Source organism: Falco cherrug, chromosome 7, assembly GCF_023634085.1.
Source record: "Falco cherrug isolate bFalChe1 chromosome 7, bFalChe1.pri, whole genome shotgun sequence".
Classification (NCBI taxonomy): domain Eukaryota; kingdom Metazoa; phylum Chordata; class Aves; order Falconiformes; family Falconidae; genus Falco; species Falco cherrug.
The window spans coordinates 57,993,156-58,020,879 of record NC_073703.1 but is presented as its reverse complement, the minus strand read 5'-3'; the positions used below and the strand labels follow the sequence as shown (position 1 = coordinate 58,020,879).

The following is a 27,724-nucleotide window of genomic DNA, read 5'->3' as shown; positions in this document are numbered from 1 at the left end:
ATGCATTATTTATCTAATTGACTTTAAATTCCATTAAGTTCCAATGAGTAGGAGAAAGGTTTTGTCTTAGGCATTTTTTATTTATTTTAATTTTCTAGTTATGTTACTTTTGTTGGTTTATTTATTTTTTTAACTGTTCAGTCTAAGGCTTGTAAAGGTTGATTTGCTCCTGAACTGCTTTGTTCCCAGACATTGCCATCTTCCCCAACTACCACCAAGTCCTCTCCATCTGATCCCATGACCACCTCCAGAGCCAATCAGGTACAGTATCATCCTACCATCTACACCATACTTTTCACGGGTGACAGCTTGCAAACTGGAGAAAAAGATATGGTGGGTTAAGGATTTATTCGTTCATTCACATATATACACCCATAACCATAGATATCTTTTGTTAGAAATTGCTAAATTGAATGGAAAACATTTTTCTTTTTTTAATTTGTTTTGTTGTCTTTTTTAAAACTCTGATGAAAGCAAAGTATCTTGTAAAATAGTCTTTTTTAAAAAATTTGATTTGATTAATAAATAGCAAGGGTACATGCTGGTGTGTTTGTAGACAGAGTAACTCTTGGTACATGTATGTTTATGTATATATGCACACACGTATTTACTTCTTGGATCATTTATAAATTATAATGGAAGTACCTCTGAAACCATGCTTAATTAGCTGGGTATCAACCTAGGAATGGCAAACAGACTTATTTGTTTATTTACTTTAAGAATTTTGAAATGTGTTTGTGGACGGTAACATAGGGACCTTATTTAAATAGTGTATGCAGTAAGAAAATAGATTTGAAATGAAAATGTATTGATGAAGAATAAAGTAAAATCAAGTCTCTCTAAAAATATACTAAACACATCTAAGTAAGTTTAATTCATGTCTGATTTTTAAATGATTAGACTGTGGTTTTAGCAGTATTTGAATTACATTAATTTATTTCTCTTTTAACTGGAAATAAATATGTCCAGTTCATTATGTCCACAAATCATCATACTGTGTATCTTTTTGCCTTCCCTATGCAAATTGTTAAAGTTACTTCATACCATGCTTTTTAGAACTGATTCATGCTTAATAAATACCTTATTCATTTTTTTAAATGTACTGTTAAATTTAATGTACTTTGTGTGCAAATAATGTAACTATTTGGTATGTGCTAACAGTTTTTAACATACAATCTGTTTATTGAAGTTAGCTGAATGCTTCTATCAGATCCTGCACAAATTAGATCAAATACCAGAAATATTTTCTTCACAAGCTGATTTCGCTGGGAAGTTAACATTGTTATTAATTACTGATCCTCTGATATTCTGTGAGCCGTTTAGAACTTGCAGGCTGTATGAACAATTTAACATATAACAGAACGCAAGCATATCAAAGTGGTATGTCTTTGATCAACACATGTTGAAAGGGACATCTAATACAGAAAGTAATGAAATCTAGACAGAAATTGTACAGATAGAGGAACTACTAAGAAAAACATAAATTGTGATATTCCTCACTTCAATTTGAAAGCCTTCTTCATCAGCCTGCTTCCATTCCAGCAGTTTGGCTTCATCATCATTAAATGACAAAGATAAAATCTTTGCCAACAACTAGGGATATTTTATGAACACTCTGTTCAGCTTTTATTCTCTCGCTTAATTTTAGTACTTTGTTTCTTTTAATTAGAAAATTTTGAAAAGGTCGAAGGCACAGTTATTTTTAAAAAGTATTCTTCCTATTTTTCTTTTCTGTGTCGTCTTTCCCACTTTTTTTTTAATTATAACTGTACCACGATGATCATTATTTGGAGAAAAAGGAATAGGTGCTTTTATTTACAGGAAATACTGTTTGAGCATGCTGCTTAATTAGCATCAAAGTAGTACCTACTTTGCATCTGTTCCATGAATTTTGAATTATCAAAATTATAGTGTAGCATAGAAACTTTAAATGACTTCTTAATAGCTAAAATTGTTTATTTTTATAGGAAGTTGTTCTATGAGCATATTGTCAAGTGATATAGCTGAATGTACAAACTAAGGGAAATGTATGCTTTGTATCCTGCCTATATCCCACATTACATCTTTTAATGCATTTTATCCGTAAGCTCTGTTTAATTTAGTTTTTATACAAATAATCAAGGTCTCTTTTGAACAGCATCAAAAATTGTATATATGAAGAAGAGTAATGAATTCCTTAAGTGACTTTTGGACCTCCTTTTATCATTAACTCTTGAAATTTCTACTGGTTTATAATTATTTTATCCCTCTTAGTATTTCCTAGGGTTTTCTAGCCATTCCAGCAGGAAGCACAAAACACACGAGGCAATTAAGGCCTTGCTGTTCATTCTAGTGATAAGCGACGTAGCTGGCAATCGTTCCCAGGCTGTAGTAGTGATTAGCATTCTGCACCGGTGTATTGGCAAGTATCTGCACTGTGACTGTCACACGAACATAGGTTCCAGCACAGTAATCTCAAACCTGTCAGTAGTCATGTAAGTACCCAACAGGAGAGAATTAGAGAACAACAACAAATGTTTGGTTTGATAGATGACTGTATAAGATGATTCTCAACAGAAAAATAACCGTTCAGGTGTGGGGTTTCTCACAAGTTGTTGCATTTGGATAACAGGAAAGAGCTTATTTAACTGGATGAGAGGAATTTTAGCGTGAAGGCTTAAGATAAATGCACAGTACATCCTATTGTGTGGCTATAGTAGCATATCACGCTTAAGATCATTCAGTTTTCTATATCTCAATCGTGACAAGGTGATATTTTATCTTGAAGATTAGTAAGGCAATTAACCAATGTCTAGGCAATACTTAATGCTGGATTGCTGTTGGACTGAAATCTTTAAACTGGGTTGGAGGACTCCCCATAAGTTCTTGCAATTAGAGAGCTGTCGGGTGTGTGTGTTGATGAGCATACCTGATGTGATACTTCCTGCTGTACAAGCATGTCCGTTGTATGCTCCTGACAGAGCTTGCATAGTGGGTAGAACAATTTCTAGGCACACTTTTTACCACAAGAGGAAAATAGCTCTGCCAGCAGAGGTCAGAGGAAGCTGAGCAGGAAATCTGGTTTGTGTTATGCCTTCCTTCTAGTGACTCACTCTGCCGCCATTCAGATGAGATCATAACACCTTTGTATGCCAATTTCGGGTTTTGATGAATTGTTGTTTTTTGAAAAATCTAGTGTTCGTGAAATGACTCATTTTATCATTCTTGAGAAGCGGATAGTCTCTAAAATATCTTATATGGTAGAAGAAAACAGTTCCTTCAGAACTGTCATGTGTTTTATTATACGGAATTGCCATGGATGCAACAGAAACCTCTGCATTGAGGGTTTTTTTTTCTTTACTGCTTTGTTCCAGGAAGATAGACTTCTGTCAATATTATTGTTGCAAATGTCGTGTTTATTTTTCCAGTAGAACTTCCTTGGGCCTTTGTTCACATTAAAAATTCACATACTGCAGACTTCCCAAGGAAGAAAAGAACCAGAGGTAATAGAATTAGGGACATTTCAAATAACTACCCAACTCCCCACCCCCCTCTGCCTATCACTGAAAAGAACTCTGTACTTTTCTTTCTGTACTTTTAGGCCCAGAGCTTCTGTTACCCCCTCCTGAACTTTGTCAGCTTTGTTTATAACAGAACACTGGCAGACATATAGCTACAGTGATAAAACTGTTCTGCTGATGCCCCTGGAGCTGCCAGAATATATCTTTACTTCTATTTACCAGAAGGAAGAAATCAATTTTACTTTTCCACCGTACACTTCAACTAGGAATTTCACCTCAAAATTGGTGAATAACACCATAAGCATCATATAAAACATGCTTGCTTTTCCTGTGTAGTAACTTGCAAAGGTACAAGTTTTAATACTGATTTTAACAGTTAAGTGACATTCAATAGACAAGTATTTCTACAATTAAAATGTTTACATATTTTCTTTTGCTTACAAGATTATTTTTTAATCTGCCTGTTTTACTGATGTTACTATTATTTTAGAGGGAGAAACACAACTGATTATAAACCTAAGCTTTGTATTTCTCCTTTGTCTATTTGATACACACCTATAAATACAGTTGCAAAGCGTTGCATGTTTCCTTCTCCAGTCCTTCCTTTTTCCATGAGATTGATACTGCTGCTGACCTTTACTACTGAGTGTAAGAGAATAAAAGGCCAAACACACGTTCCCACTTGCAAGTGAGTCAGGAGAGTGATAGGTAGGAGTCCTTTCCTCTTCCATTATAATTTAGATAGGCTTAACCTTAGTAATATAATAGGATTTATCATCACAAACTCTGTGACATTAATTTACTATATAAACCTTCTTATTTTTACTTTAAGCACACTATTTTTTCCCATGGCTTTTGCATTTTTTACAACTATACCTTCTATGTTGCTTCTTTGTTGTTGCACCTGAAACTCTTGTTCTATCATTTAATATAGTGTATATAAATTTGCGGAGTGCAGATGTAGAATTTGTCCATTCAGTCCTCAAAGTTTACAGTTTTTTGGAGGATATCTAGGTCAATCTGGTTGCTGCAGTGTCTGTAATAATACTTTTCAACCTTTTTACATGATGGGATGGAGCCAGTTTTCTTGGCACTGCCTGTACCCAGCAGGTGCGGCACAAGCATGTGACTGTTAACAGTCTCGGTATTAGAAATTTATACTTTTGGCTTACATTATCTCTCTATTTTATGCAAAACCTATAGCTTGCAGTAGGATGTAATAGTGTATATATAACTAGCGTTTGGGGGATTAATTGATATTTCTAAATTGTATTGATTGATTCATATGCTCTCCCTCTTTCTGACTTCTAAGAACAGCCCTATCCCTGTCTGTAAAATGACTTGCAGAAGTTTAATCTTTTCATTCCTGATAAAGAGGTAGAATCTGAAAATAGAGGCATACTGTACAGCATACTGACAGCTTCTAAAGCATGATATGAACTCACACCCCTTGTATTTAATATGTGATTGTTGCGGGAGGTGGAAGAAAGCTTTAGGAAAGAAAGCTTTGTTTTAGTCTTCTGTTATCATTAGGACATGGAATTTTAAAATATGTATAATGTACAACTTCCAAATTATAAAGGTTTTTATCAGTAGATTAATCTTAAAATACAAATGGTGAGTTTTAATGATGATCCCAGGATACTAGATGGCCATCGTAGGCCACAAAGATACTGTCTCTATTTGCCTTGGACAATTTGATGTGAGGGTTATTTTAAGACCTTCTATCTTTGATATTTTAACTGTAATATTAATCTAATTTTAATGTCATTTCTTACAGTGGTATTGAGAAAATCTGTTTTCTTAGGTCTGTCACAGTTGGACTGATGCTGGATGTATCACTTGATATTTCCAAATCCCACTACTGTGTATTTAAAAGCAAAGTTAATATAAAGTTATTTAGCATTCTGATAAAAGGTGCTGTAGCATTAAAACCCCTCTTACTTTAATTTGATTGTTCAGAATATTTGCCATGGTAGATCTCTGTGAGATAACAATTTGACCTTTTTTCAACCTGTCAGATTGGTCATTGATAAATACAACAGTTTTATTTAAATCTAGAAGACACCTGAGTTTCACGCACAAAAGTAATATATGAAAGAGACTTCATCTAATAGACAAGGTTTCATATGGACCCATCACTAAAGAATTTAGTACAGGAGATTCTAAAATTATAAATACATGAAGACCACAAATACAATAAATTGTTAGTATATTAAACATGTATATTCTTGTAATTATGGCATAAAACCATTTTTTATTCACAAGCAGATGCATGAGAAGGAAATCAGGTTTGGTGTGGCAGTGGCAGTGGTATTAAGGAATGTAAGATAACTGTAAGAATCTCGTTGTGATGTTTAGGGGAATGGAGTTGAAGAAATAGGCCTTGTATAGTGCTGACTTTTTCCCAAACTTATGGTAGACTCTTGCCACCTACAGAAAAATTTTTCACAAAATTTCTCAACATAGCATATCTTTTTGGTTAAGTCTCAGCAAGGACTTTCATCTTCAGTTTTAATAGTTATTCAGCTTCACATTCAGAGTTCTTTTCTGTTCTTGCTATTGCTATCAGGCATAAGCAGTAATAATTTTGACTTCACACTGGACATTGTGCGTTGTAACAAGTTTGAATAAAAGTTCTTACTTTAGTTAGAAAAACACTTCTTTTTCTAGTGTGAGAAAATCTTACATCTCACATTTGTAGATAATTTTATTGACTGTGAATTCATATCTCTGTAAAGTGACTGTTTTGATTCAATTTAATAAGACAGTTCCTTTTTTGATTAAAATTTGCCTATAGCACACTGTGGACAGCAGGTAATAAATAATGTTTCGGGTAATATAGCTGGAAAGGGCTAAGGAGAATCATTCTCCTGTTTAAGTGAGAGGACTCCAGTAGAGATTCTGGTGCTTCAGAGGTAACCTTTGCTGCTGCTCTTCAGCTGAAATGCTTCATTTCATGGCTAAACTCCAAGCAGAATTAACCTATACTCCATAGACTGACCAAAGACATTTTGTTCTGGTTCTCAGGTTTAATACATTCATTTTATATTTCTTTTGTTCTTTGACTGCTTTTTCCCAATATTTTGCAGTAACTGAGATCAGCAATTTTGTTTGCATTGTCTCCTATATATATATATATATAATATATATATATTAGATACTATAAAAACTTTTAAATAACAATTTTTAAAATCCTATATGCAAATCAGTTTGGGGTTTTTTTTTTTACTCTTTCTTATTGTCTGAGTTTTTCCCCTTTGGACAACTGTGTAGGTAATTATTTGTGTTCATATTCCTTTATATTGAATGTATGTGTTTCCTTTCTTCTCCTCTCTCCCACCACATAGCAATTTTAGGGTTCACTGTTCATTGTTCCTGCCTTAAACATAGGGGAAATGCTGTCAGGAGCATTCATGAGACATGGGGAAAGATGTAGCTTCTCACTGCTAAGTCTCTGAATACTACTGGCATATCATTCATAGGTTGTCATGAACGATCTGCCAGTTGCAGTCCTGTCAGTAAAAACATGCTTCCATGTTCGTGTATCTTGTTTTGATTTTATGCTTGAAAAGAATTAGAATCACTTGGCTTCCTATTCCATCCCCTCTTCAGAAAGGTATACTTTACTCAGCATAATGGACAGCATTGCTTTTCCTTTTCTATTAAAATGGATAAATGTCTTAAATCAATTTCTCCTCATGCTTTGAAGTCTACCTGGATGTTATATTTTTTGTCTGTTTTTTCCCCTATAGATATAAATAGGGACAAAACAAAAATCACATATGAAGTTAAAGCTTGAAAAAAAGAGAAAACAAAGGAACAAACTAATTTGTTTATGTAAAAAAACAGCTTCTAACAAGATATTACATGGTCACCCTTGTTACGGATTTATGAAGACTTAGCTTATTACTGGTTTTAATTCTTAGCTTAGCCATATAGTTTAAAACATGTTAAAGGAAGGGACTAAAAGAGTTTTGGAAACATACTAAGATGATTTAGAAAACATAAATTTTACTGTAGTGTGACTTTAATGAGGCCTACTTTTGATCTCATTAATTTCCTTTTAAATCAATATTACTTCTGTGAACATGCTGAGATTTGGGAGAAAATTTGCTACACTTTCCTGTACACTTATTATTTTTGTGGGGTTAATTCACTTTAAAATATTTTGGAGTGAACATGTAAGAAGACAGTGTTATTTGGATTGAATGGATTTTGCTTTAGACTAACATGGATGTCTTCAAGTTGTTTAAGAGTTAAAAAAAAGTCTTGCACTGTAATTGAAGATCTTGTTCTTTCATTTTAGGATATTTGTAAATATGATATGTAGGTTTTGGCATTTGTCCATGTCCTTGTACTAAGAAAAGGTCCTATCTGCTTACGAAAAAGGATCATTAAACCCATAAAAGTTGGAGAATACACATTCTTCTCTTTGTTAAAATATGGTAGGGGTCTTCAAATGTCCTGTGCAAAGGGGTGTTCATTTTTTCCCATCTTCTGTTTTCCAGCTGTTTTAAGCATACTTCTTTTATCAATACAAAATGAAACTAAATATCATGTTATAAAGTGCCAGATATTTCCACATTCAAAATCCATCCCATGTAAGTTAGAGTGAAAGTTGGCAGCATGTAACTGTGCTGTATCCAAGATTGTCTTTGACATTGGGTGCTTAATAGTCAAGTTTGGTGACATACATTTTCATTCAGAACTAGCATCAGGAGAAAAAACCAACCATCTTCTAAGGTATACAGGCACAGAGTCACTTAGAGTGCTTTTTGCTGTTTGAACAACCCAGAGAAAAGAGAATGTCAGAGCAATTTGCAGAATGCAGAGCTGGATGTCTTTATTGCTTTTTTCTGCTGTGTACGGTATCAGTCACATGAAGGTTAGCCTCTAAATTTTCAACTGTTCAGAATGTAATATAGCAGCTCTTAGGGAGTTCAGAGTTTATGTGATCAAGAGTTGTATGAGAACGTGGAAAGAAATGTTGAGGTTACGGAGCTTACTGTTACACCAGGACAGATCCTGCACAGCACAGACTATAAGGTAGAAAAGACAATAGCATATTTTTCTGACATGTCAGAGGTAAGTTGACTGAGGCATGGTTAGGCCTAGCCCTAGAAGATCCTGCTTTGGGCAGATGTTAGTTAATATTTCCTTTGTGCCATCTGAAACATTATCACTTTCACTGGCTGTAGGAACAGTGCAACAGTGCCCTGCGCTTTCCTGCGGGCTCTGCGTGGGTGCATCGTCTGCCTTTTGCAAGCTTTGAGAGTTTGTCAGGTGGTCAGAGGTCATAGAGAAATGAGACAAACCCACCAATTAAAATAGGTATATCTGCCTGATTCGAGTGAGAAGGGAGTGCTCTTCATATACAAGTCAGTGAAAGAACCTGGTTGACTTGTTGCACTGTAGGCAATAAGAGGTGGGAGGTTTTTTCTTTTCCAGAGATAAGGTGCATTTGTTGCCTGTAGCATAGCATCCCAGACTTAACATAGTCAATACCTTTACCCTACAGTCAAAACAATATGTAGCTGCATCTTATTTAGAAGTGTTATCTTCCCCTAGTTTTGTCCTTGTGGTCATTTTGACATGTGTTGGTTTTGGGTTGGTGGAGGGGGGTGGGTGGGAAGCGGCTTGGGTTGGTTTGTTGTTGTGGGTTTTTTTTGTTTGTTTGTTGGGGTTTTTTTCCCCTGAAAATAAATAAAACTCCCTACAGGTAATAACAGTTATTCAGAGGCATAATTTGCAAGTAGTGGATCAGTGGGAAGATCCTGACCATAGGCTCTAATAAGCATCCTTAGAAATGCCCAGGGGCCGAGTCTGCTGCTGTGTTACCTCCCAGTGATTTACATTTGAATCTTTGCAGTCTGTAGTCTTGAAGAGTATTTGTCCCGCTGCACAGAGTGCCTGCTGGCTGCTTGACCTGTTTTCCCCTGCTTCTCAAATGGCACCTCCAGCCTTAGAGATCAGAGTCTTTCTTTTATTTTCTTTTTTTTTTTCTCTTTCTTTTTCATATTATTAAACAATAATATATACATGAAAAATTTTTAATTGACTTCAACTTGCACCTGTGATCTGGATGGGATTAGAAAAGTATGTTTTAAATTTCTATTTCTTTAAAGTTTCTGAAAGCCTGTAGTTTGGCAGTTGTTCTGCAATGTAAATTCTTTCATGTTTCTAATGACCTAATATGATCTCCATGCTTCTCAGCTTTGAATGGTTATTTTTATCGTTCACTTAACCAAAACATAAATGCAGTAAAAATTTTGATCCACTTTTTCTCTTAATAGTAATGCTAATAATTGTGATAAATTAACAGCTGCCCCCATCCATGAGATACTGAAATGTAGTCTTCATGTAAGATCTTTTAAAGTGTTACTGCTTTAAGCAATAAAACTGGTTTATGAAATGGATTAAACTGTGATTAATGACATTCTTTAGGAAAGAGTACTGAAGCAAAATAGAATTCCTCCAGATCTTCTGCAAACCAGTGGTCATGTATAATAATTAAGTGATGCAGAAAAAAAGAATTCAAGTCAAAAGATAAGCAGATCTTTGCAGAATATTTATTTTCCATAATATATTTAAAATGTTTAGTAAAATAACTGTGTAAATATAGTCTAGAACCAGTATTATCACATTCAGGTTTAGAAACAGAAGGAAATAACATAGCTGTTAAAGTTATTTCACAGGTTATATTTCACCTGTATCTGAGCATTTAAGAGGCTGCTTTATATAAATTCATGCTTTAATTATGTCAAAATAATTAGATAATTAATGCTACACTTTAACATTTACATTAAAGACTGATTGGCTGTACACAACGTGTATGCATACACCAAGGGTTGTCTTTACTGCATGCAATTTCTAAGTAAATTGTACGTTATGCCTATCTCACATTAACAGGAACTCATGAATGAGGATAATAAGAGGAGATTACAACTCTGATGGGATGAAAGTTCTACTTTAAAATCTGAATTTAAGAATTTGATTTAGATATTACTAATGCCAATAGTCCATGTATGGTTTAGCATAAAAATATGGTTGAATATAAAGATGCCTTTCTTATAGGTTTATTTTTATTAAGGAGTCTAGTTACACAACATAAGCTGTACAATGACTTAACTACAAAAGTTATTTTTACAGCAGATATTTCATAAATGTAATTATATTCCATAGCCTGTGTACTATTCAGTATCTGCCATCAAACCAAAATGGAATTACTTAAATATCATATAGGTAGTGACAACAAGTTAACTGAATATATGTGTTGTAAAATAACAAATTTTTACTAATTGTCCTACCATTTACACTACTAAGACAGAAAGCCTTTGTTTCTGACCTGTCTGCATTTTATTTTCATGGTAAGAAAAATAAATCAATAAAAGTGAAAGAGAAGAGTACAAACTTGTCAAGCTGAATATCAGAGGGCTCGGCAAAATTAGTGCTTTTTAACATCACCAAGATCACTTTGTCATTCCAAAAGTAATGAAAGAATATTTTCATTTGAAATATAAATTATTTTTACTGTTGAATTGTAAAATAAAAATAATTGTTAGCAATAATATTGCATAGTAATATTAATACAAACTATAATTCAGATTGTGTGCAGTTTTATGTAAACTTTCTGAGATTATAATGCTTTTATTGAGCTCTGTCTAAAATGAGTAACATTCAAGATTCATAGTAAACATTTGTTAAAAAAAGAAAGGGACAAATGTATTATGAAATAAAAACTGGTTAGTAAATCTGTTGATTTCCTCATTTTTTCATTTTATCTCATTTTGAGACAGCTTTTTCATTTTTATTTTTGTATTTGTCAGTATCTTTTCTCTCAAAATAAAAAGAAATTGTAATCCTTGGAAGATGAAGAATATGTATATAGTGTGCGTAGGAGTTGAGACCAGGGCAACACTTAGATGCAAATTCTTTTTCAGTGTATCTTTAAAAAGATTTAAATCCTATTTATGAGGATGCTGACTCCAGGTTTATTCTTGGAAAGGTATTTTTCCAAGTTAATGCACACACAGAATTACACATAGGTAATATAGGTATAAAAATGTGTGATGTATACGTGTAAATACAGCCATATATAACATTTTTGCCACACAGCTTTAGTTTGTATAAGGAGTCTTTTTTTTCCCCATATGAACATTTATATGATCTGATTATCTAGTCAAAATTATTAATATGTGCAAGTTATCTATATTCAAGTATTGCCTGTGCCTAGCTTTTGTGATGTTTAATTAAATTTTACGTTGCTGATTATTTTATATATATATATAAATAAGATTGTTTCTTATTTATAGGTAGTTTTCCGTAATGAGATATGGCTCCACAGATTCCCATTGTATGAGCAATATTACCCAGAGTACAGATGTATGGAAACAATATCTTTTGCAAATATGTGGTTTAATAATAAATAAATATTTTCCCCACTGAACTAAATTTGAGTATGATCTAAATCCACAATCTTTGTGTTTAACAGGGAGGATGCAATTGCACCTTCAGTTGTCTCTTGTAATTACAGCTTCTTCTGAAAATCTAGGTTGACTTTCATAACTGGCTTGTGTTAGCACCTATCAATCTTTTTGTTTACTCAAATACTTCCTAATTTCTGTCATTCCTTCCACTTGTTCCAGTGTTCTTTTTCTCTTCCAGTAGTAGTTACTATCTCCTTGTGGCTATCTTGGTTAAAAATGTGCGACTACACATTTACAAAAGGCTAAACCAGAAAGAAGATATACGTATAAATGAAACGTACACATATGAATCAACTTGGGTGAATGTTAAGTTCTAAACCAGCCACTTAACTTAGTTGTAGTTATTGATATACTTCCTGAGACCAGAAGCTTGATGTTCATGTATTCTGTTCTCTGATCCTTGTCAGAGACATAATGTCAGGCTCTGAGAGGAAGGGTTTGAATTGACTTGTCAGAAGACTCTATTAACATTAGAGGGCTATGGAGTCCTGTAGTAGTGCTTATTAAGTTTGAAGACATCCACCCATTAGTGAAACTACATCCTTTTTCTAATAAAAGTTTCTGGTAATTACTATTTTTTTTTTTATGACTTAGAAGAGATATGGTTATTTAAATGTTTTATCTCTAACTGTCCTTTACTTCCTTTCTCACTTGAAAACAATTTGCAAATGACGTCTGTGAGATAGCCTCCCTGAGAGTTCCATTGAGTAGTTCTTGCTATACAAAATTATTTTTTAATAGTTAAGCAACAGTCAATACAGAAAGGATCAAGCCTCTGCTGCTGGTCATCTTCTGCAAAGCCAGGGGTGCAAGGGAGCCATAGCCCTTGATACCGTTCATCTGGATAGTTTATCTAAAGAGACTGGATGCATTTTGCGTAAGCCAAATTTCTTACAGTTTTTCACCATTTTCATAGTGAAAAACATCATGAAGCTATACAGAACAATTTGTAGGTCAGAACACGAATAAATACGCTGTTATTTTCACTCAGCTGAGACATTAATGGGGTTACCGCAAGGATTTTAATACGTGTATCTCCCCTTCCTTCTGTTGCCGCGAAGAATGGAGAACAGAATAATTGCCCCAGGATTTTAATTCAAATAATGTAGAAGGGGATGTTAAGGTTTATTATTATTTTATTTTATGGCTGTGAAAACTCAAAGGTGTTTGTTTAGACACAGTGCATTCATCTTCTGTCATCTTTGTTGGTTGCTGCTTGCCACGTTCATTACAGTTACAATTTGAGCAATTAATTTATCGTTCCACTATGTTTACTTTATATGTATTGGTTGATGATATAGCTTTATCTTTCATTTTACCTTACAACTCTGCGATCCTGGAGTAAAGAGCATTGCAAAACTGGTGCCATGTTAGGTCAAGATACACCATTAAAAATTCCCTGTTCTGTCTTTTCTTATCTTTATGTGTGTAGCTAAATACAGGCTGAATATAAAACATATCACTTAGGTAAAAGATAAAATTATTTAAATTACTTAATATCATTAAGAGCAGAAATTCAGTTTCAAAGAAAGGTTGGGTAACCTCTTGAAATAATTCTGTAAGAGTGGTTGTGTTGGTTTTGTTTTGGTTGTGGGTTTTTATTATTATTATTATTATTATTATTATTATTATTATTATTCCATGATCTTGAAATGTTTAGAGCTTTCATTTGTTTTTGTGCATAAGCCCACTCATGTCTGACATGATTGCAGCTGTGAGATTCTAAGCCATGATGTGCCTGGAGGGAAGGGACGACTCCATTCATTGTGTCTGTATATAGTAGGAATATGTGCATGTCTTCCATATGGACTCATTTGCTTTTGTTTTTCTTATTGTTTTTAGAATCAGCTGAATTGCAAACAAACTATTTTAAAGAGGCACTGCCAAATAAGTAGCTTCTGTACTCTCTAACTGAGCTGAAGCTGTTCGCTAGATACTAAATGCAATAGAACTGTTTTTCCTTAAAAGTAATAAAGTATTATGGACTTGCATATAGAAGTATATAGGTATAGTACAGAAGTGTCTCTGTGTGTGTGTGTATATATATATGTAAAAGTATATAATAGTCATATGTTCAGGTGGTTTGGGATTTACTTCATGTATCTACATTTCTCTAAGCTTTTGCATCAAATCTTATGTCAGTGGGAATGGTAAGAAGGACTTTCTTGATTTTTTTGTTGGGTTTGTGGTTTATTTTCTTTTTTTTTCAGTTGTGTGCCTAGCTAGGTGTTATGAGTGTTAAAAATCTTCTGCTTTTTTATGAGTGTTAAAAATCTGCTTGGCTCTACCATCTCATTATGTGTTCAGGGAAAGCTGGCATTTACGAAATCAAGTAAATAACTCATGAGAAAATTTTTATTTATATTATTCTTAGGAAAACATTTTGTCATTGTAGTTTAGTGATTGGACCTGACAAGGTACCTTCCACTCTTCTTTTTCATGTTAAATTGTTTGCAATAATGGACTTGATGAGAAGTAGTAAGTTTTTACAGAGTAATTATATCCCTGATAAATTCACAAATTCTTCACTACAGGATTATTAAGGAGACTTTCAAGAAAAAGGACATGGACATACAGCTTTAATTTGGAATTGGCAAAGAATATAATCATTTGGAGTTTCTTACATGAGTATTTGAATTTAGGACTTTTTAAATCTAAATAAATTGGTTATTGGGTTTGCTGAACATGCAAGCATGCTTTGTGGACTAAAATATCTGCATAAGCATCTAGGGCTCTAACTTTAAGTATGCATTTTGTAAAAAATATTGTTAGTTCCTGTTTCATAGAAAATAATATGTCTAGAGTCTTGAGAAGTCCTGGAAAAGAAAGTACCTTTTTTTTTTCTTTTTTTTTTTTTTTTTTTTTTCATTGCTAACTTTCTCCCTCTGTCCATAAATTCAGTTCTTTTGAAACAAATTTCCTGCTTAATTGAAAATCCAGTTCTAGATGTCAAGCACTATACCAATAGTAATTTCCATGCCAGGGAACCAGTTTATATCTGAGAAATCAAGTCCTTCCACTGACCAGTGCTCGGCAGCAGAATTATGGATGGTTTCATGAGAGAAGTCTATGTTTAAATGTATACCTACCATATTATAGACACTAATGCAGAGATAATAATATCCTCTCTAGGTAACAGTTAAGAAAAATATTGACACTATTTGAGTACAGTAAAGGAAAAAGGAACTTAGATGAATATTGAAGGATGTACGAGTGTAATTATACAGTTTTTTTTATTGTGCAGGGCAGAATTGAAATGCTTGGTAAATGATAGATGTTTTAGGCACCAAAAATAGTATAACCCCCTCCTTTTTATAATGTGGTGTCTAGTAAAATACTGATGAGATTGAAGTGGATCAGTGGTACCAAACTTTTTTTTTTTTTTTTTTTTTGTATTTTAAACAACAGTGACTGGCTGAACTTTACCTTTGTCATGTGCTTTTCCAGCAGTGCTGTGTTGTGTGTGGCAGCTGGAGTACATTCACTCGTCTCCCTAGTTTCCACTAATTATCCTCCTCCTTCTTATCTTTCCATCCTATCTTGGGCTTTAATTTTTATCCCAGAGACTGTCTTCCTCCTTGATGGGATTACAATTCACAGCTTTTAAGCAGTTACTATCAAAATTATCTTAGTAACTTCCTATAAGTGTCCTCTCTCTCAAAGAAATAATTGTTAAGCTCAGTTAAAAGTTGCATTGATTAAACTCTTCAATGTTAAAAAAAATATCAAAGTATAGGATTTTTTAATTGTTATTAGAGCAACAACTGATGATTGGCTATATACTTATACCCACTGGTTAATTTTAGCAGTAATATTTTATCCCTATATGTACAAAGTCCAAGCAAGAATCAGAAGAAACAACTGGTACGTGATTCTAAACTCTTAGTAGCTGTGATGAACTGAAGTGATTAAAATCTAAATGTTTAATATCAGCCAGCAATCAAAACCAAAGTGTGTTTAGCAGAATTTATCACCATATCTAACACAGAAGATGTCTAAAGAATTTCTGAATTTCTACGTGACAACTGTTAGTAAATGCTGAAGGGTGGTTTATATTGCCATAGCTCTTTTGAAATAGAAATATTTTTTTAATGATAATTTACATACCCTTCTGATCTTTACTGTACTGTTTCCGTATTAATTTTATATTCTTGGAGTCTGCCTCGTTTCTCAGTTCAGAATAACGAGTTCTACCAGATTCTAGGTAAAAGCTAGTTCACTTTCTTTTGCTGCCTCCTTTCAATCTCTACCATTTTTTCAGTCCACAGCTTCTCACTTAAAACTGCCTTCTGTAGATGCTAGAGACTTGAAAACTTAGATTTTGTTCTGAATTGCCAAACAAATGTTTAATAGATGTGCTACGTATCTTGTAGAAATCAGCTGTAGCAAAGATAATCTGAAAACAAGAAGTGCTAGCATCCTTTTGGTCCTATTGATGTTATAAATAGATTAATTTAAAAATTTATTTCTCAGAGATTGATTTTGAGCATTCTTACCTGGAATGCTGAAATGTGATTTTGATTTTAAATTTGGATTTGAATCCTAAGTTAATTTGGATGAAGTTTAGTATATGTCCTGGTTTTAGCTGGAGAGAATTAATTTTTTTCAAGGTAGCCAGTACAGTGCTGTGTTTTGGATTTACTGTGAGAACAATGTTGATAACACACTGATGGTTTAGTTATTGCTAAGTAGGGCTTAGTCTTAAGTCGAGGACTTTTCAGTTCCCCATGCCCTGCCAGCGAGCAGGTGCACCAGAAGCCGGGAGGGAGCAGAGCCAGGGCAGGTGACCCAAACTAGCCAAAGGGATATTCCGTACCATGGAACGTCACGCTCAGTATATAAACTGGGGATGTTATCTGGGAGGGACTGCTTGCTGCTAAAGGACTGGCTGGGCTTCGGTCAGTGGGTGATAAGCAAGTGTATTGTGCATCATTTGTTTTTCTTGGATTTTATTCCTTTCTCTCCCCCTCCTCTTCATTAGAATTATTATTGATATTTTTGGTAGGCGTTTTTGGTTTGTTTGGGGGTTTTATGTTTATGCCTTTTGTATCTCAACCCAGGGGTTTTACCTTCCCCCCCTCGAGGTCTTCTCCCCATCCCGCTGGGAGTGGTGGGATCACTTGGGAAGTGAGTAAGCAGCTGTGTGGTACTTAGTTGCAGGCTGGGGTTAAACCATAACAATATGCTGTTAAAATAATGCTATAATCTGGCAAGCCATGTCAGAGGATGAATATCTCAATGCATTTCTAATATCCTGTTCTAAGCTTTTATGTGCTTTAAAGTTCTAGTCAGCCTCAATGAAAAGTGTCATTGACATAGTAGTGGCAAGTCCCTTTGCGCATTTCTGTTGGCTGTCCTTTCCTCTGAGTTTAATTAAGTGACATAACTATATCATTTGCTGCTTTCATTTGTCTTAGAATCACATCATTGTGAATCTTAGCCACGTTTATGAACGTTTATACTGAAAAATGGGCACTGTTGAGTAGCTGTGAGGTTCTGTAGTGTTAACATTTCATATTGATCTTGAAAATTTCTACTCCAGTCAACGGCATATTTCAAAACACTCTGAGGTTTCTCTTGGACTTGTAGGTCCACAGCTATTCAAAAAAACCCACAACAACCAACCCTAAAAAATTGGAAGCCTCAGCCTCTTTGAAGTCAATGGGAAATGGGTTCCTAAGTATCTGTGCTTTTAGGCCATTCAAGAATTGCTATTAACATCATATGAGGTCTGTATGTTTCAGCCATATGATTTCTCCCAGTAACTGCTTTCATCAAATGTATGACTTCTAGTTAAAATACAGCATATAATTCAGAACAAGTTTATGGCTGATCTGCTGCTGGGGAGTACATGTAAATGTGATAGATGCAGCCTTGTAAGGATTCTCCTGAGAACTGCAGAAATGTCCTTGTTGTTTATGTTCTTACCTTCTTTTGCCTGAAGATTTTTCAGGAAAGCAATCAGCGCGGTGTTTCTTTGGACAATGAGTTAACAGCCATGAGGAGCCAATGTAACATCTGTAATTTTTGTGATTGGGAAGGCATAAAAAAAAGGGTAACACTGCCTTTGCCCCAATTTCGGTCAGGAAGATCAGTTCACTTTGGAGTCTGGAGTGGGCTCTGAGTTTGTAAGTTAGATCCTGTGTAATGCAAAAGGGCGGGAGTTTTCCTGATACCATCAGCCAGGCTTATTTGGTTTTAAAATAATGTACATTATTTACATTTTTTGTACATTACTTTGTATGAGGAATGTCTTTTCAGCAATTCCAATTATGGAATTACATTATATAGTGTCTTTCAGTTAGAAGCATCCCAGATTACTGTACTCAGTAGTACTGTAAATATTCATGCTTTTGTGAAACTCATCCTTGACTCTGTGGAATGCTGGCAGGTATTCAGAGAACAGCATGTAATGAATTAGATGAGGAAAAGAAAAAAAAGGAAATTTTAGATGGGGGGGAAACTATTGTGAATTTAGCTAGGGTTAACATTTCACTTCCACTGAAAGTGTCATTCAGACTTTACTGGCCAGAGCAGTTGGTATTCCTGCTTTCTGCTTTCTTAGATGTTTCATCTGAACAATGGCACAGTCAATATAGATGTCTGATTTTCAATGTTTACTACATCCTCTGCAACTGAGTGAAAATATATGATTTTTTGCTCCTGTATAATTCAGCATGTAACCAACTCATATTTTCTTTTTTAATTATAAAAAAAGTGAAAAGTATAAATGAAGCTCCTCAAAATACATTGCACTTCTCTGCAAATGTAATTTGAAACTCATGAAACATTAATGCATAAAATATGGAATGTTGTTTTTAGGCTACACAGAAAAAAATTAGAAAAGTTAAGTTTCTTCTCTATGTTATTAAAACTATGTATCATAGAAAATTAATGGAGGTTTGGTTCTCTCTGTTCCCACACTTCTGAATCATGTTTTCATGAGGGATAGTCATCAAACTAGTCATAGACTTTTGTGTGTGCATATGTGTGTGTAAATTCTTAATAATACTGTGTTCAGAAGTAGATAATATCATATATCAACCACGTGTATAAACAACATAATTTTTAATAGTTATTCTCTCTCCATCCACAACTTGCATGTGCACACATTTAGTAAAAACTGCTTTTGACAGAAGAATTATGAGTTAGAGCCTACACACACACTAGTGACCAAATGGCAACTAAAGCTTAGACAGATAATTTTTGTTTGTTTAAACATGATTTATTAATTCCTTGCTGTGAGTTTGCATTCCAAAACACAGTTAGGATTTGTATTATGTATTATATTAAAAAATATTAAAAGCACGAAAGAAAAATCTTAATGTTCATACTTTAAAGTGGGCAGAAACATAATTAGGTAGTAACTTAAAGAAGTGGGAGGTTCATTTTTCAGTCCCCCAAAGAGTCAAGTTTTAATATAAAATACTAATTGAAAAATGGTCTAGATTTATGCCAAAGCAGCAATTTGTGCTAAAAAAACCCAGAACCCAAACCCTACATATTCTTTCCTCTAGTAAATCTTTCTCCAGCTTTGTTCCAAGGTTGTAAGTCTCATGATTTCAGATGTATGTAAATTATTCCTGAGCATTTAAGCTGAAGTTAGGTTTCTACTGCATGATAGTTTTAGGACTAAAATGAAATAATGCCCTTGAGAAATGCAGCTTCAGCTGAGAGGAGTTCTGAGAACTGGAACAAAATAAACACTGTTGATAAACAGTAGAGTGGGAATCAGCCCAAAGTCCTGCTGCAGTCTATTGGCAGATACAAATAAATGTTTTAGAATATCCGTTTGCACTGTCATTTTAATTTATTATATTTATAATAATCTAGTGTGATTTTAACTTTAGAAAGACTTCTTACTTGCAATATTATTTTTCAATTGATTCATTTAAGTTTGACTTGAAAGAAACAGTAGTTATGAGAGCAGAAATACCACAAAGCAGCAACACAGAGAAACAGCAAAATGACATTCATCCTGCAATATTTTCAGGTAAAATATATGAAGAAAATATTAAAAGTATATGTGCTGTTTGTGATGAGAAGAAAGTCTCAGGAACACAAGCATGACTAGAAAAAAAAAGTGCATTACGTTGAGGAACAAAGTAGCAGATAATCTCTTCCTATAATCCAATTGCACTTGTTCACAGAATATTTCAGTTCTAGTTATCCTTTCATAGAAAGAGAGAAATTTAATTGGAATGGCATTTACAGAATTTAAACATAATCAGGGAAGATGAAGACTAATATGTAATCTAGGTTTATTTACACTATTTACATTATGGTCTAGCTAAATTTATAAAGAACTACTCATCTTTTTATGGATATTTGCTTATTTTTGTAACTAAACATCAAACAGACCATTAGAAACGTGTCTCTATTCCTTCAAAATATTTTCTCTGCAAAGAGAATGTATGCTCTTGGACTGAGCAACCAGGAATTTGTTCAGTGCACAGCACCTCTGAAAAAGTGAATTCATATTTCACCATATGTACATACCGAACCCAATGCAGAGCTATTGAAATTACTGAGAGAAATGCCACAAACTTCCTTGAGGGTATGTATGTGCAATCAGTAGAGATTTGCTGTGTGAGCCCGAGTCTGACATGGACAAATGCCTGTCCAGACCAGCCTAGTATTTCTGCCTGCTCTACACATGGGATGACTCATGACCTGTTGGTAGCTTGTCCTGCCTTGAACATGGAGTTGGCATTGAGAAAGCCAGGGACTTTCCAAGAGTTTTCAGATAAAACAGAGGCTGGCTGTAAATTCCAAGTGCATATGCAGGCATCATTTTGCCTGTAATGTACTTAGTTGTCTTTCTACTTCATTCCAGTACACTTCTATCACATCTTTTGTTGATTGTGATTTTTCTCGCAGGTTTTCATCATACTGCCACTTCAGTTTAAAGATGTTTGGCACGGGACTACTCACACTGATACAAGCCTACTGTAGCAGTGTGTTTAGCCTGCCACACAGAAATAATAGATGGCTCTTACTCTCCATTGACTGCTCTCTACAGGAACTTGTTCTTTCAGAATACCCTCTCATCAACTCCAAGCCTATAGTCAAATGAGCAGCTAAAATAGCATGGAATTTTCATAGGTACAGAATCCACAGCCCAGATGGAGTTTTAAAGAGTTTAAAGTAATTGATGAGCAATGAAGACAGAAAAAGAGACAAAATGGAAGATAGTAATTTAAATACAGTTTTAAGGGTTTACAATGGTTTGCTTTAGAGAGACTAAAATGTAGAATTGTGTGAGATTAGGATGAATTTGTTAGATTAGATGGAACCTTTTTTGGAAAGGTGTTTCTCTTTTAAGAGAAGATAAAATAACATTACCCAAGTACTTGAAAGATTTAATAGAAGGAAAAAAAACCAACTATTACAGGAGATTCATGGCATGAGTTATAATTAAACTTGTGAAAATAAAAGGAAAAAGGAAAGCTGAAAAGCTGAATAACAGATAAAAAAAAAACCTCCTTGATTCATTAATCTCTGTGCAGCCTCTTCAGAAACAAATCTATGAGGTGGAATAAGCACAGGATGATGCAATTAAATTATTCTGTCAAATTGTTCGGTTTGTTTTTTCTGAGTTTTGATGCTGTTTTGTATCAGCAGTGAGACTTTCTTTTCTGGTGTAATTTAGTGCAGGCATGTGTCACACCACCAGGTGAAGCTTTGAATCTAAAGCTGTGGGTTTTGGCCTCCTTGCATACGGTTACTCTTAACTGACATAGCCACATCAAGTGCTAATTCTCGCGGTCTATCCAGTCAGCATGTATTTCACCCTCCCACTGTATTTGCCAGGTAAATACTTTGTATAAGGTAGGTGGCACATAAGGTCCTAGTTTGATTACCATCCCCCACCTCCAACAACTGTGAGAAGTGAGGATATAACCAGAGCACATGTGATGAGAGAGGAGGGCAACAGAAGGCAACAGAAAACTGAAAGTGCTGGGACCCCTGCTATAGATAGCTGGAGGTGTTTACATGAGAAGAGTGGGGAGACAGGACATAAGGTGTTAATGTGGGTAGCAGTGCAGGTTTCGTCATGGTTCTGCTCTGCATGAAGTATTTTGCATGGGTCGATATGAACTTATAGCTGCTCAGTGCAGATTATCTCCTTGCAGCATAAGGGAGGGGAAGAGAAGTGGCATAGCATAATCACTGAACATCTGGCATTCCACAGTAGATGTTATTCAGCTCCCAGGACTGAGCCAGGACTTTCAGTTTGGTAAATCAGAGCACTTTTAGGCAATGCTGACGTGGTAGGTGAATGCAGCGTGGGGTTATGCAAGTGGGTTGTCAATAAATGGAAAAGGATTAGAGAATTAGCTGATACAGGAGTCTAGAATTTTGCAGCATGCAAGAGTGAATGTGAGCCACTAATGCTAAGTTAAAGCTATTTGAATTGTGTCCTCTGGACATAATGGCTGAGGTTCCTTAAGTACCGAGCAACCGCCTCTGAGGTGCAGAGTTTTGTCAGATCTTTGCTGACTTTGTTGGGCACTGGGGCCAACAAGCTGCTCTCCGTTTTAAGGCTTTCTTAAGCACTACAGTTTCTTGGGCTGTTGCACCTTTGTCAAGGCTTTTAAATATATAATAATGTATTAGCGAAAACAGATGCAGTGACATTACTTTGTTCCTTTTATTTTTGTTATAGTTTGATTTCTTTTCAGGGGAGAAGTATTATACCTGGTGAGCCTGATATTGAACTTGCTTATGTTAACACAAATATGATGAGAGTGATGCCTGTGGATGTAATTAATTTGCTTTATGAGTAAGCAAATGTCACAATTGGAATCCATGTTTTTTTATAAAATCTATTTGGCATGAGGTAAAAGTTGAGTTACTTTCATTTCTTTCTTCCTATAGCATTTGAAAAAAATTAAATTGCATATGTATTTTAAGCTTATGTTCATAATTGCTTTAGATGCTCTTCTTTTTACAGCACAAACTTCAATATAGCCAGGAGCATACACACAAGCTTGGAAAGCTAAACCTTCTTGCATAGTCAAAGCTGCCTTTACTGGATAGCTCAGAGCACTTACTTTGGGTAGTAGTTAGATTTCTTACTTCTGCATCCAAGTCACTATCTGAACTTCTTATCTGTAAAAGGGAAGAAAGAGCACTGTCCGATTTCCCTGACAGACAGGGAGTTAATTAAGTACTTTGAAAAAATGGTGGTTGTGCAGGTAACAAAATCAAATAGATAATCTTTGCTTTTTCAGTTTATGTTTGTATCACTGGAGTTGAGACCAAGAATTTTGTGGTATCATTTTATACCTTGTAACTTAAATGACCTTATGGATTTTAGGCTTCAACAGACAAAAAAAAAAAAAAATCTATTTGCATGATTTCATTTGCACTGGTGCCTTAGAGGGCTGTGGCCTAATATGTTAGATATTGTATTAGTGTACACACAACCAATGCTTGCCATAAAGAGTTGATATTCCAATATATAAACCAGAAAAAAATCAAGTGAACGCAGGGAACAGATGGAGAATTACAAATTGATAGCAAGATCAATACATCCTAAAAAAATCTATTCCTAAATATGTTTTGGTTTTTAATTATTTCCATTTTTTAATAACATTTTCTATCAGTTGACACAAATACAGGAATGTTACAATCAAATATCTCAAAATAGTGCAGCTGTTGCCTTCATTTCATGAAGAGCAGGATTTTACATGTGTTTTAAGCAAAATGCATACAGATGTATTTGTTGTGTTAAAACTGAATTTTGATTGGAATATATCTTTTCTGTGATACCTGAGTATAAAACAGCTCATGCATATTGTCTGATTTTTTTTAATGCATGTATATTTTTAGAAGATGTTTATATGTTAATAGGTGAAATAGTCACCTGGCAGGAGTTGTGTTTGAAAGGATGTTAGTGGTATGTTCCTATACTAAAACAATTTAAGAGAGTTGTCAGTTAAAACACACAATCTGATGTTTCTAAAATAGATAGAAAAGGGTATTTTTAGTTATTTCAGAAGCAGACAAACATATAACATATCAATCCAACAAATCCAAGATTTATTTTCCAAAATGCATCATAATTTGCATGTTGTTTGTATGGCTGAGTACACAAACATTTCTGCAGAAGGTGGGAGTGGATGGGTATGTAGGAGGAGATAATTCTTTCCTCTGACTAGACAGATAATTTTGTTGAACAACCAGAGCTGTTAGTGGTGAACCAAACAAATTTTTGTGATGTCAAGTGAGAAAAATAGTGATTTCTTATTGAGGAAATTTTTCTTCTTGCATACAGACATTTCCTTCTTATTTCTTTTGGCTGAATTAAACCATCATTTTATTGTACTACGCCAGTCCTTTACAGTAATCCTAGCCATATTACAATTGTTTCATGTTGCATGTGTAGCTGTGATATTATATGTGCTATGATGCTGCCCTGAAAGTAAATATTCTAGATACTTCTGCAACCACATGTATGGTTGTGAAAGTGTATTTCCATACCTCCTTAGGTTCTTTTCTTAAACTTAAATAAGCGCTTGTGCCTAACTTGGTCAGAACTGTGCACATGGATTATGAAACCATGCAGGATCTGGCAAATCTCAGTTGTCAAAATCTCCCAAAGAAATTATTGCTATGGCTTAAATCAGTCAGGTAAATGTTTTCTATAGTATGTGGCACAAAACTATTATCATTAAAACTGTGCCATGCAATAAAAGATTTGCAGTTTCATTGAGTTTTCCTGGGTGACTATTTTTATACAACTTCACATTTTTGGAGTGTTGATTAAAAAAAATAAACCAATGAAACAAACAAACCCCTTTATTTATTTATTTATTTAAAAAATCTGAACATTCCTTATATTTAGCAATCAGTTAATACATTTTGTATTTAGGTCCTAAATGACAAATCAAATCTGAGAGGTTTCCTCCTTCTTCTAATAGGAAAACTAAACAAGTGCACCTCAACAATTGCCAAATAATTTGGACTATGTTTTTCAAAGACTGAGGTGTCCTGACTTAAAAAATGAGTATGTCTATAAATACATCCAAAAAAAAAGTTTTTGTGTGTGTGTATATACATACAAGTATGTATATAAGTATATACGCATATTAAGATGTTTATGGTTTTATAGGATTAATTAGTATATGGGTGATCTAAATGTTTTTTCAATACCATACCTCTGTGTTACCTTTAGAATAAGTCAGCATCTAATATTTTTTTATTTATTCCATAGAAACCTTTTGTTTTCATGTCAATGAATATGAATGAAATTTTAAAGAAATTAAAAATTCTATGTATGCTGTAAAACAATTCAGTGCAAAATACAATATGGTATGTTACAATTTTTAATTTACATATTTTATAACTGAAAAATAGAAATGTTTCTCGACTTTATAGTATGCTGAATTTTCAAAGATTTTATTTTGATGCTATCATAACAACTGGAAATTTCTAAAATGGGTAAGACTAGAAAAAGCTTATTTATAGGGCATGCATTTTTATTTGTAACAAGTTTGTTTATAACAAGGCAGTAAAATGAGAATGTTAGTAATAACATTTTAATTGTATTTTGTATTGACTTGTTGCTGAAATTTTAGGTAGCATTTTGGTGAAAGGATTGACAAATTGAAAAGCATTACTGCTACATATATGCTCCACGAAACCTGGATGAATGGATATCAATATGCTAATGTATTTTTGTGAGATACAACTTTATATTAATTCAGTATCATGAAACAGATTGTACATTAAACTTTGAGACACAATTGTGAAATGTGTATCTAAAGATGCTATGAAAAATTATGTATAAATACTGAATTTTTACCTTGGGTGTCATTCTTCACTCAGCAATAAATCAATAAGAAATAAATTTTTTTCATTAATGAGGTTGCATCAGTTTGAAACTTGTTTAAACAGGAGGAAAGGTAGGATTTACAGGCAAATACCCTTTGTTTGAAGACAGTTTTATATAATTTTTAAGAGGTACAAGTGCCAGATTTTATTCTTTCAAAATCTACAGCATTTAGATATTCTCTCCTGCTGCACTTCATTTCCATAGGCTGAATAGTAACATACTGTAGCACATGATGAATTTCTGTATACTGAATGTGGATGACAGCTTGAACAATCAAGATCATGTCCTGTTCAAGACCAACTATTTTATCTCTCCGTGCTATACCATATTTGCTTCAACCAAGTGGGTTTTTTTAATTATTGTTACTATAGATGTTTTAAGGGAAGGCAATGAATTTCAGACACATTTTGTCTAAGAAGTTGCTTTGCTACGTTAACCTGGAAAGAGGAATCAGATGAGAACACTCACTTTGATACAATCTAAGACAGTCTTTCCATACAAGCATAATACCTGCATTTGCTTAATCTGTTGGTCTGAAATGTACTATGCTGAAAGCAGTATATTCTGTGGGAGAATGATAAAGATGGTTTTCCTGTTACTTTATCTTTTATTCTTTGTACTGTACATTTTAAAAATACAGCTCATCACGCTTTTTAATGTACTGCATTTTTAAAATACTTTTTTAACCTTTTCTTTGAAAAACATGGTAACTAACTTGCTTCATTCTTTTCCTTCCTTTTATAGGGTAGCAAAATATTATAGTGTTCATGCAAAAAGCAGAAGTATTATTTATATATATTTTTTTTAATTACAGGTAAAGATTATAGTTCCCAACAGCACAGCAGGTCTGATAATAGGGAAGGGAGGTGCTACAGTGAAGGCTATAATGGAGCAGTCAGGGGCTTGGGTGCAGCTTTCCCAGAAACCTGATGGGATCAACTTGCAAGAGAGGGTTGTCACTGTGAGTGGAGAACCTGAACAAAACCGAAAAGCTGTTGAACTTATCATCCAGAAGATACAAGAGGATCCACAGAGTGGCAGCTGTCTCAATATCAGTTATGCCAATGTCACAGGTCCAGTGGCCAATTCCAATCCAACCGGATCTCCTTATGCAAACACTGCTGAAGTGTTACCAACTGCTGCAGCTGCTGCAGGGCTATTAGGACATGCTAACCTTGCTGGAGTGGCAGCCTTTCCAGCAGTTTTATCTGGCTTCACAGGCAATGACCTGGTGGCCATCACCTCTGCACTTAATACATTAGCCAGCTATGGATATAATCTCAATACATTAGGTTTAGGCCTCAGTCAGGCAGCAGCTACAGGGGCTTTGGCTGCAGCAGCTGCCAGTGCCAACCCAGCAGCAGCAGCAGCCAATTTGTTGGCCACCTATGCGAGTGAAGCCTCAGCCAGTGGCAGCACTGCTGGTGGTACGGCGGGGACATTTGCATTAGGTAGCCTGGCTGCTGCTACTGCTGCAACCAATGGATATTTTGGAGCTGCTTCTCCCCTAGCTGCCAGTGCCATCCTAGGAACAGAAAAATCCACAGATGGATCAAAGGATGTAGTTGAAATAGCAGTGCCAGAAAACTTAGTTGGTGCAATACTTGGAAAAGGAGGGAAAACATTAGTTGAATACCAGGAGTTGACTGGTGCAAGGATACAGATCTCTAAAAAGGGAGAATTCGTACCTGGCACAAGAAATCGCAAGGTAACCATTACTGGAACACCAGCTGCAACCCAGGCCGCACAGTATTTAATTACACAACGGATCACATATGAGCAAGGAGTTCGGGCTGCCAATCCACAGAAAGTGGGTTGAGAGCCCCTGTTAAACATGAGATTGTTTTAACCCCTCCTTACCCTATTTTCAAGAAGGATGTACTGTACTTTGC

General features: G+C 34.6%; 1 protein-coding gene across 3 annotated transcripts in view; it reads left to right on the top strand.

Annotated features, from left to right (window-relative positions):
- Nucleotides 1-27,724, top strand: part of NOVA1 (NOVA alternative splicing regulator 1) — a 155,556-nt gene that overhangs the window by 125,831 nt on the left and 2,001 nt on the right. For 2 of the 3 annotated variants that reach the window (XM_055716231.1, XM_055716233.1), the window contains exons 4-5: nt 190-261; nt 26,647-27,724. The exon at nt 26,647-27,724 is cut by the window's right edge and continues 2,001 nt beyond it. In XM_055716231.1, coding sequence (XP_055572206.1) covers nt 190-261; nt 26,647-27,651 — 1,077 coding nt within the window. In that variant the 3' untranslated portion in view covers nt 27,652-27,724. The remainder of the gene's footprint in view (nt 1-189; nt 262-26,646) is intronic. The other variant, XM_055716232.1, reaches the window with a different exon arrangement.